The following is an 11,140-nucleotide window of genomic DNA, read 5'->3' as shown; positions in this document are numbered from 1 at the left end:
TACTTTTTTTTTTTTTTTTTTTTTCTGTGAGACGGAGTCTTGCTCTGTCGCCCAGGCTGGAGTGCAATGGCGCGATCTCGGCTCACTGCAACCTCTGCCTCCCAGGTTCAAGCAATTCTCGTGCCTCGGCCTCCTCAGTAGCTGGGGTTACAGGCACTTGCTACCACGCCCGGCTAATTTTTTTGTATTTTAGTAGAGATGGGGTTTCACCATGTTGGCCAGGCTGGTCTCAAACTTCAGGTGATCACCTGCCTTGGTCTCCCAAAGTGCTGAGATTACCTGCGTGAACCACCATAGCCCACCCACTTTTACTTTTGAAACATGACTGAGAATCCACCAATAAGTAGCTGGATCTGCTGGTGCCAAAATTACCCATTCACATCTCCCTCCCCATATGAAGGGTGCACGTTTTACTCTTTGTAGGTGACATGAGTAAGGCATTGATTTGGTCATGAATTCCAATAATTAACTGCCTTGTTTCATTCTTTCTCACTTAGAAGGGTGGGTAGAAGGAGAGACTTTTCTTCTTTTTCTTTTTCTTTTTTTTAATTTTTAATTTTTTTGAGACGGAGTCTCACTCTGTCACCCAGGCTGGAGTGCTGTGGCGTGATCTTGACCCACTGCAAGCTCTGCCTCCTGGGTTCAAGTGATTCTCCTGCCTCAGCCTTCCAAGTAGCTGAGATTACAGGTGCCCACCCCCATGCCCAGCTAATTTTTTGTATTTTTAGTAGAGACAAGGTTTCACCATGTTGGCCAGGCTGGTCTCGAACTCCTGGCCTCAAGTGATCCGCCCACCTTGGCCTCCCAAAGTGCTGGGATTACCAGCCATTAGCCACCGCCTGCGGCTGGAAGGAGAGACATTTTTAATCAAGTAAATTACATGGTAGCTTGCTGGGAGAAGATTTAAAGTGCTTCTGTTGAGAAAGTTCATGCAGGTCATTTTCTACCACTTTGCTTAAGGCCTGCATCTTGCTAGAAGACTTGGTTGGCTCTGACATTCTGAGGGTAACTTACATTTTGTTGTTGTCACAGGAGAAGGTTGCTGCTGAGATGTGGCAGAGTTACCTGATCCTAACAGCACCTCTTTCACAACGGTTATGTGAAGAGCTTCGTCTCATATTAGAGCCTACCCAGGCAGCCAAGCTGAAGTAAGTCTTTCCCTCTGGAAGGCCTCACAGTGCTCTGAGAAGATGGCAGCTTCGTGATTCTGTTGAACTCAGCAGCTAACCATTCATAGTGCCAGCTTCTAGGTTGCCTCTTCTGCTGTACGGGCACCAGTATGCTGTTCCTTACCCTGTTTTCCTATTATTATCTCGCACAAAAGTTTCTGGGTGTCTGCATTGATCACCTTGTTACATGTTGAGTTATTCACTTGCTACAGGTGTTAACTCACCTAGATCTTTTCAAAGATGTCCAAAATCATTCATATTTAGTGTATTTTTTCTTAATTTTTAAAAATGTGTCTGGAAGGACCTAATTATTATTGCCACATACAAGTCCAGTTTTTCTGGCTAGAGGTCAAGAAGATCCTGCACTTAGTCCTCAATTGACGGAAACACTTCTATGTACCAGGTTCCAAGTTACTTGGTATTGGTTTTAAGGTATTATTAATGTGATTTTTGTCCTTAATAAAAATTCTCAGGAATTAAAAGTTGTTAACTAATTTTTGCCCCTGTTTGAATAAATAGAGGAGACTATCGAACTGGGAAACGACTGAACATACGGAAAGTCATTCCATATATTGCTAGTCAATTTCGGAAAGACAAGATTTGGCTTCGAAGGACCAAGCCCAGTAAACGCCAGTATCAGATTTGTTTGGCTATCGATGACTCTTCTAGTATGGTAGACAACCATACCAAGCAGGTAAGGAAGAGAAATGTAGTGGCGGTTTGATAGAAAATTAACATCAAACCATGTTCCTTGGGCCGCCAAAATGGATTTTGAAATACCTGTTAGGCCTGTTTTGAGAATGTGATAACCATCTTTGATAAGACCTAAGATTTAAAGAGTTCAAAAGGGCAATTTTAGGATGTCTCAGATGTGTTAGTTTCTTACTGTTGTAGGTCTTTTAAGTTGTTTTGTTTCTTGACCCTGCTGTTTGTTCTTTTGTTTTTGTTTGTTTTTTTTTTTTTGAGACGGAGTCTCGCTGTGCTCCCAGGCTGGAGTGCAGTGGCGTGATCTCGGCTCACTGCAAGCTCCGCCTCCCGGGTTCACGCCATTCTCCCACCTCAGCCTCCCAAGTAGCTGAGACTACAGGCGCCCGCCACCACGCCCGGCTAGTTTTTTTTTTGTATTTTTAGTAGAGACAGGGTTTCACCATGTTAGCCAGGATAGTCTCGATCTCCTGACCTCGTGATCCACTCGCCTCGGCCTCCCAAAGTGCTGGGATTACAGGCTTGAGCCACCGCGCCCGGCCTACCCTGCTGTTTGTTCTTAACTGTCTAGTTGCAGAATAAGTAAACCTGATAGTGCTTATTTTGCAGAAAATGCAACAATGTACTGTTAAAAAAAATCAGTTTTCAGATATTACTGCATAGTCTTAAATAGTTTAAGTATGTATCTAGGATACATTTCTTTTATGTCTGAAATTATCCAGAGTTATTGTTCTATCAGTGCTAATATTAAGTTTAGGAGCCTGAATAGAAAACTTATACCACCATTACAGATGCCAAAGAGTGTTTGTTTTGGGCAGTGATGCATGGGCTAATGAGCAGCCTAAAATTTGTATGTTTTGCTGGAAAAAGTGTAGCCTCTGAACCTGGGTTCGTATCCCAGCTCCATTTATTAACATGTGACTTTGGGCAACTTATTTCTTATGTATCGGTTTCATCTTCTGAAAAGTGAGGAATATATATATATATTTACATGTATGTTTTATATATATATATATATTTACAAGCACACACAGAACAGTAATAACCTCATACTTGCAGAATTGTTATGAAGATTAAATGAAATAATAGATGTAGAATACTCAGCTGTTCTTTTGTCATATTGCAAATGGTAATGAAATTTTCTGATATGGTTATACAGTCTGATCTGACTACATATATATAAATGGATTTTAAATTAGTTTTTAAAATTTGTTACCTACAAGAGGTTACTCTTTATGTAGGTCCAAAAAATAAGAAAGAAAAATTCATGGACCATATTTCTCAAGGTCTTTTTTTTTTTTTTTTTAAAGACAGGGTCTTGCTCTCTTGCTTAGGCTGGAGTGCAGTGGCATGATCATAGCTCACTGTGGCCTCAACCTTCTGGGCTTAAGCAGTATAGTCCTCCCACCCACTTCAGCCTCCTGAGTAGCTGGGACCATACGTGTGTGTCAACATGCCTGGCTAAATGTTTTTTGTTTTTGTTTTTGTTTTGAAGACAGGATTTCACTCTGTTGCCCAGGCCCAGGTGGCTCACTGTAGCCTCAACTTTCCTGGGCTCAGGTGATCCTTCTACCTCAGTCTCCAAGTAGCTGGGACCACAGATGTGGGATCTTGCTGTGTTGCCTGGGCTGCTCTTGAACTCCTGAACTTCAAGTGATCCTCCCTCCTTGGCCTCCCAAAGTGCTGGGATTACAGGTGTGAGCTACCATGCCTGGCCCTCAAGGTCACTTTTTATTCGATGTCTGCAGGAGACCATTCCTATCAGTGTAATGGATTCTAGGTTTCAACATTTGTGGTACCAGGCCACCAAAGCCTCAGGGTTTGTTGTGACTAGAATAGCCTTATTCATGTTATTCCTCTACTTGTCGAACAAAAAAAATAATGTTTTCTTTAGGAATCTTGATGCAAAAAATAGTCGAGAGGCTCTGGTTTAGAGGATACTCTGATTCCTGATGTCATTAACTTTTAATTCACAGCTTGCATTTGAATCTTTGGCTGTGATTGGAAATGCTCTAACCCTCCTGGAAGTGGGTCAGATTGCAGTGTGTAGGTAAGGTTGCTTTGTAATTTCATTGTGAAAACTTTTCATAACCTGTTTGGTTATTTTGATCACACAGCAAAAAAATAACTCCTGTTGTATTTGGTTTTCCTTCCCCAAGTTTTGGAGAATCTGTAAAGCTGTTACACCCATTTCATGAGCAGTTCAGTGATTACTCTGGGTCCCAGATTCTACGTCTCTGCAAATTCCAACAAAAGAAAACCAAGATTGCTCAGGTAAGAGGATGAAATAAAATGTCTTCTGCAGAGTTATTTTTAAACTGGTGTAGGTAGGAGGGAGAACAATTTTTATTTTTGAGACAGGGTCTCGTTCTGTCACCCAGACTAGAGTACAATGGCGCCATCATAGCTCACTATAACTTTGAACTCCCGGGCTCAAGCAGTCCTCTTGCCTTGTAGCTAGGACTACAGGCACATGCTACCATGTCTGGCTGATTTTTTTTTTTTTGTATGGACACGGTCTCACTTTGTTGCCCAGGCTGGTCTAAAATTCCTGTGTTCAAGTGATCCTCCCTTCTTGGCCTCCCGAATTGTTGGGATTACCACCATGCTGGGCTGAGAACCGCCCCTCCATCCCATGCAGTATTAGGACAGGGATAGTCCTAAATCTCAGCCTGGGTACCACTGGAATAGAAGCTTCCTTGGCATCCATTATAAAACAAGGTATGACTTCTTTTTCTCACTTCCTCAGAGATCACTTGACTTTGCATCATTGGTTTTCTAGCTCCCTGCTTGTTTTTCTGAGTAGTTTGGAACATTCTGCAAAAACAAACCCATCTCCCATACACTTATCAGGTGGGCCAAGACCTATTTTTCTCCCTCATTAAGCTTAGAGAAGAAATGATATGAAATAAAGCCAGTGACTTACTCAGGAGAACACAAGTTCAAAACAGAGCATGAGATCATATTTCTCCTGGGTCCTGCTCTGATTCAGTTTGCTTTTTCTAGGCTGCCCTGGACATTCTGTATTTTCTTGCCTTCTCTTTTGCTCAGTTGTTTTCTGTTCTTGAAAGAAGACACTGTTTGGTTTATTTGAGCAACTTATTGATTTCTTATGCCCCAGAGAAGCACTTCTTTTACTTTGGGGTATCTTCCAGAACTCTAGTGGGTTATATGTTAGAGAAAAGTCTCACCTGTGCTTGAGAAGGCCTGTATCATCTAGGCATAGTGGCTCACACTTGTAATCCCAGCACTTTGGGAGGCTGAGGTGGGAGGACTGCTTGAGGCCAGGGATTCAAAACCAGCCTTGTCAACATAGATCTCATTTCTACAAAAGATAAAAATAATTATCCGGGTGTGGTGGCACATACCTGTAATCCTAGTTACTTGGTGGCAGGCTGAGGCAGAGCCCAGGAATTGAGGCTGCAGTGAGGTGAGATCGTGCCACTACACTCCAGCCTGGGTGACACAGATCCTCTCTCAAAAAATAATAAAACAGAATGTCTGTATCCAAGGATCCTCCTTTTTTAACTACATGTGGCCAGAAGGGACAGTTAGTTGATGGTCTATAAACCTGAGGTGGTTATCTGATAATCACTTCAGTGTCAGAAGTACTATCAGTCTCTCTGACGATGGGAAGAGCATTTACATAGTTTTGTAATTGTCTATTTCTGGTTCCGGTTTAGTTTCTAGAGTCTGTTGCCAGCATGTTTGCAGCCGCTCAGCAGCTCTCACAGAACATCAGTCCAGGTGAGCTGCATGCCTTCCTCTTCCTAAACAAAACGCTTTCTTGTACTCTGTATTCCCAAGCTGCTTGCTTCAGCTCAATGCCCCGTCACTGTGTTTTAACAGCTGTGCTCCACAGGAAAAGACATAAATCGATGGAGCTGATTTTTACTTATTTATTCATTCAGAAATTTTTTTTGAACCTGTACTCATGAAGCTTATAACCAATGCGGGATCTAGACACTAACTATTTCATAAGAGTTCAGATTTGTGAGAGAAAGGAGCAAAGTGTGTGGAATTAAATATAAAGACTACAGTTGACCCTTGAATACCATAGGTTTGTCTGTACTGCTCAGGTCTATTTTACACATGGAGTTTTTCCAACCAAAAGTGGATTGAAAATTCAGCATTTGAGGGATGTGAAACCTGAGTATATGGAGGGCCAACTTTTCATGTATGTGGGTTCTCCAGGGCCATCTCTGGACTTGAATATGTGTGTATTCTGGTATACTAGGGGTGAGGGGTGTGTCCTGAAACCAGTCCCCTTCGAGTACTGTATTCTCTAATATTTTAATGACAGAGGAGAGTAGAGAAGGACATAATTTAACAGCCAGCTAATCCAACCACATTTACTTTGGGGGCTTGAAACATGCCATTTCTTTAGTTCTTTACAAAAATCTCTCAGTGTTCTCAGTGTATCATGCAGAAGCTTCAGATTTTGATGGAAGCAAGTTATTCACACCCCTCAACATTTGCGAAAACAGCCCACCCTCAACTCAAGTACTATATAATCTTTAGCTGGAAACACTGTGTAGCAAAAATTTTAAAACATTTTATTCAGTGTTTATGGTTCCTTTCTATTTGGTTTTGTTTAAACAAGTCAAATTTCAAGGGGAAAAAAATACAGAAATTGGGTACAAGGAATTAACAGAAGTCTAAAGGTGATTATATGTGGTGACTGAAATTTGGAAGACACAGTTCCAGATTTCTGATTTGGCTACTTTCTTCTAATGCCCTACTCAGTACTATCATTTTTAAAGTTTATAGCCATAAAACTAGTGTTTTAATTCTCATCTACAGTATGTTGCTCTACAATTGAAGTTGAGTAGAATTTAACATTTCCTGAAACACTATTGAGAAATTCTGCTATACTGACAGAAGTGTACTTAGTATCCCTTATTATGCCTTGTCTCTGACTCAGGCATTCTAAGGGATAGATCTCATCAGAGGTCCCTTAGGTTTGTACCCAGAATTCATCAGCTTTAGAAGTCTGTTTAGCTTTAATAGTACAGACTAAGTCTACATTAATTTGTCCTACTTTGGGTAGTTGTGAGTTATTAAAAATGGCTGATCATTTTACTCCCTTGCTTCCTCTTATATGGTCTACAGAAATTGCACAACTCCTCCTGGTAGTCTCTGATGGGCGAGGCCTCTTCCTTGAGGGCAAAGAAAGAGTCCTGGCAGCGGTTCAGGCTGCCCGGAATGCGAACATCTTTGTCATCTTTGTTGTATTGGACAATCCCAGTTCACGGGTGAGTGACTACTAAAAGCCACCTTTTCTGGAGATAAAGTGGGGATTCCCTTCAACCTGTTCAATCTGAAATATGGCCTGGATCACTCAGTCATACTGAGAACTCCCAGCATTCATGATATTCTGTCAAGTACCATTGTAGGCACTTGTATTTTCTCTGTTAATCTTTGCAGTAAGCCAGTGAGGTAGGGATCATTATTCCCACTTTACACTGAAGGAACTGAAACACATAGTGGTTATAGGTAATGAGTGGGAGAGCCAAGATTCAGAATGACCATCCTCTGTGGGTCATCATTGCCCTCTATGCACAGTCAGTGCAGGTATTGCAGCTTTGATAATGGGTACTGACCACTTTGAAAGGGAGATCAGGTGTTTCCACACTGACTTATGTCTCAGCAGCCCTCCTCACAGCAAGAAGCATCAGTCGTCTTAGTGAAATATGCCTACAGGGCAGTTCTGTTCCAGGGAAGCACTGTCTCTGCGAGTCACATTAAGGCCTTGATAGGAAGGTAAAGATTTAGTGTGAATGATTCCAAGTGGATGGTGGGGAGACACCACTGTAGGGAAAGTAGATTTTCTTTTTTTTTTTTTTTTTTTTTTGAGACAGAGTCTGGCTCTGTTGCCCAGGCTGGAGTGCAGTGGCCGGATCTCAGCTCACTGCAAGCCCCGCCTCCCGGGTTCATGCCATTCTCCTGCCTCAGCCTCCCGAGTAGCTGGGACTACAGGCGCCTGCCACCTCGCCCGGCTAATTTTTTTTTGTATTTTAGTAGAGACGGGGTTTCACCGTGTTAGCCAGGATGGTCTCGATCTCCTGACCTTGTGATCCGCCCGTCTCGGCCTCCCAAAGTGCTGGGATTACAGGCTTGAGCCACCGCGCCCGGCCCGGGAAAGTAGATTTTCCTATCTGTCCCTTTTCCTTTTTTTCAGTGTCCATCCTCCTGGAAGGGGTACTCAGAAAGACATCTACCTCCTTCTTGGTAGAGTTCTGAAAATTCTTTTACTTAGTAATAAAAGCTAGGTTCATATGCAGGAATAAGACACAGCAGATGTAAAAGTTGTTAGCAAAAGAGATCACAGAAGAGCTAGCTAAGGATGCTGGTTTAATCGCTGCCTCCCCATTTCATGATGTCTTTTGTTGACAGGATTCTATCTTGGACATTAAAGTACCGATATTTAAAGGACCTGGAGAGATGCCTGAAATCCGATCCTACATGGAAGAGTTCCCATTCCCATACTATATCATTCTTCGAGATGTAAACGCACTTCCTGAGACACTCAGCGATGCCCTCAGACAGTGGTTTGAGTTGGTGACAGCCTCTGACCACCCATAGAACAGAAAGAGGTGTCCAAAGTGAGACTTAACCATGCTCAGAAGGTCACATTGCTTACCCAGGTGCTCCCTTTTGGACAACTACAAAAAAATTTTATTGTAATATTTTTATTTTATATAACGTGATCTTACAGCCTAGAGAACACACTCTGACTCCTGGCTTTGTCTGGGCTAAGGTTTTTATACCAAACCTGGAAGCAGCAGCAGGTGCCTGAACTCGTAACTAGAGAAGAGTTATCCTTCTTCCCTCCCTCAGAAGCCCTGACCTGGATGGAGGTCATACCCCACTGTTGGAGCCCAGCTGCCTGTTTTCTTTTGCAGGGGATCTGGGCACCTGTGCCTTGAGGAGATGCTGCCGGGAGCATGGGACTTTGACAGTCCTTTGTATAAAGGACTAAAGGGAGCTGCCCTTTTGACCCTGCTCTAAGCTCTGCCTTGCCAAGCCCACAGTGTGTACCCAAAAGCTGTCAAGTGGTCGAGACAGCTGCAGTTTCTGGAGAGTATCAGGTGGTGTTTTCTTACTGTGAAAGGTATTACCTTCTCTTAGAGGGTAGGAAGAATGTGGTGTGTGTGTGTTCTCATAAAGCAACCGGACATTATAGGAGCCCAAGTCATCCATAAAAACGATCCTTGGGCTGTGTAAAAACGAAGTGGCTTTTCAGTATCCTCTTTCACACTTGCTGCTTCGGGAGACTATGCAATGATGGGAAGGTGACTGCCCCTTTATTTCATTCAGTGCCATGGTCCCTGTTGTTGTAGTAATTTATTTGTTTAGTTCATTTTTTTTTCTTAATGATTAAGAGGAAGAGTCATTCCTCACACTGCTTTCAAGCTGGACTGAGCCAGTCTCATTCTGGGAAAGAAATGCCGTGTCCAGAACTCAGCAGCTCCAGTCAAAAGAAACTGATTTTTAGACAGTTTTTTCTTGGCCAGAAAGCAGTGCTTGAATACTTGAAACTGTGTGCTCTGTTCTACTTAATGTTCTGTCAGAATGTTCTTTTGTAGGCAATATGTCATGATGTAATCATCTATCTCCTTGTCTGTTTCCAAGTTACACTGTGAAGTCTGCCACCCTTTTGAGGTGGTCATCAAAGACACAGATTCCCTGTTGTTTAACCAAGTGTCCCAAAGCATGGACCTGAAGTTATATCATTATTTTTTATTCTAAAAAGCTATGCAGCTTATATTCTGAAAACTATTAAAACATATATCACTGTTTATGTAATTTGTGACTATTCTTAATGGAAGATGACAGGATTGTAAAAGGTACGCTAGGGGACTGATCTTCTCTGCTGGATCAGTCAGCTGTTACTAGTTTATGCTGTGCTAACATGACCTTCCAACTTCAATGTTGCTTTTACTACAAGGGTTGATTTATCATTTGCATTTATGTCCATGGTAGGCTGAGCTATAATATACTGGCTTTGCAGCAGAATGAAAAGGGTGAGTTGGTGGAGCCTTGTAAGGAGGCTTCTAAAAATTCTCCTCCATAAATGATGTTGCATCCATTCACATTTCATTGGCTAAAGCTCTCTACAGGGCAGGCAGTTTACTCATCCAGTAGGGTTGAGTCTGGGAGGGAAGGACACCAATATTATGACAGTGCTGCAATCTATTATATCTGCCTTTGGAAGCTCCATCTTAGACCTCCCAAACTGGTGTGGCCAGAGTGATTCTCTTGGCCCTGGGTTAGCTTATGAGATCACGGACAGTAGGAATTCCAGGAAGCAGGAACCCAACAGTGCCATTTTCAACTTGTGCTGCCAACAGGGCTTGCAGGAGTGGTGATACATTAATCTGCCATGTTGATAGTTGACATTTGTGCCATCCTGCCCATCCCCCTGGCCTTGGCCAAGTAGGTAACTTCTGATATTTAAGCAATGGACAGCAGAACACAAAAGTCCTCCATGCTGTCTTAAAAATCTCACTTTGGGGCTGGGTGCGGTGGCTCACGCCTATAATCCCACTACTTTGGGAGGCCGAGGTGGGTGGATCATTTGAGGTTAGGAGTTTGAGACCAGCCTGGCCAATATGGTGGAAACCCCATCTCTACTAGAAATACAAAAAATTAGCTGGGCATGGTGACGCACACCTGTAATCCCAAGCTACTAGGGAGGCTGAGGCAGGAGAACTGCTTGAACCAGGAGGCAGAGGTTGCAGTGAACTGAGATTGTGCCACTGCACTCCAGCCTGGGCAACAGAGCAAGACAACAACAACAACAATAAAATCTCACTTTGGACAACTTGACCACTCCTGTGGCCTCCAGACTGAAGCAAAAGGACTGTAAAATTCTCCATTCAAGGGTCCAGGAAGTGTACTCTTTGGTATTCTCAATTATATTCAGACATCTGCTGGGGCTGTACTTAGGCAAAAGACTCTTCAAATGCATTACATTCAAAATGTGACTCTGTTCTCTAATTCACCTATCCCAAACCCATTCCTTCAACATTCCCCATCTGGGATGACCACTCCAACAGCTGCCCTGTTTACAAACTTGGGACTTAACCTATCCATCTGCTTTGCTTCCTTCTCCATCTCTATCTATACCCCAATCAAATTAATCATCTTGTCCAGTCAGGCTTCTGGACATCCTATCCTATCCCATCCCTCCCCCTCCCACCACTCCACTGTGACTGGGGCTCTTTTCATCTCTAGCAGGGACTACTTCAATGGTATCCTGG

The 11,140-nt window shown here is 42.8% G+C and overlaps 1 protein-coding gene and 1 long non-coding RNA gene across 3 annotated transcripts in view; one reads left to right on the top strand and one right to left on the bottom strand.

Moving 5' to 3' along the window:
- The window catches only part of MDN1 (midasin AAA ATPase 1), a 185,658-nt gene extending 175,982 nt beyond the window's left edge, over positions 1–9,676 (top strand). For both annotated transcript variants that reach the window (XM_025384538.1, XM_025384537.1), the window contains 7 exons: positions 1,033–1,148; positions 1,689–1,863; positions 3,851–3,924; positions 4,034–4,148; positions 5,558–5,621; positions 6,987–7,129; positions 8,271–9,676. In XM_025384538.1, the coding sequence (XP_025240323.1) occupies positions 1,033–1,148; positions 1,689–1,863; positions 3,851–3,924; positions 4,034–4,148; positions 5,558–5,621; positions 6,987–7,129; positions 8,271–8,459 (876 nt within the window). In that variant the 3' untranslated portion in view covers positions 8,460–9,676. The remainder of the gene's footprint in view (positions 1–1,032; positions 1,149–1,688; positions 1,864–3,850; positions 3,925–4,033; positions 4,149–5,557; positions 5,622–6,986; positions 7,130–8,270) is intronic.
- The window catches only part of LOC112623852, a 52,373-nt gene that overhangs the window by 38,455 nt on the left and 2,778 nt on the right, over positions 1–11,140 (bottom strand). The window lies entirely within an intron of this gene.

This window comes from Theropithecus gelada, chromosome 4 (assembly GCF_003255815.1).
Source record: "Theropithecus gelada isolate Dixy chromosome 4, Tgel_1.0, whole genome shotgun sequence".
NCBI lineage: Eukaryota > Metazoa > Chordata > Mammalia > Primates > Cercopithecidae > Theropithecus > Theropithecus gelada.
The sequence above is the reverse complement of the archived record's forward strand: the minus strand, read 5'-3'. Positions and strand labels throughout refer to the sequence as shown.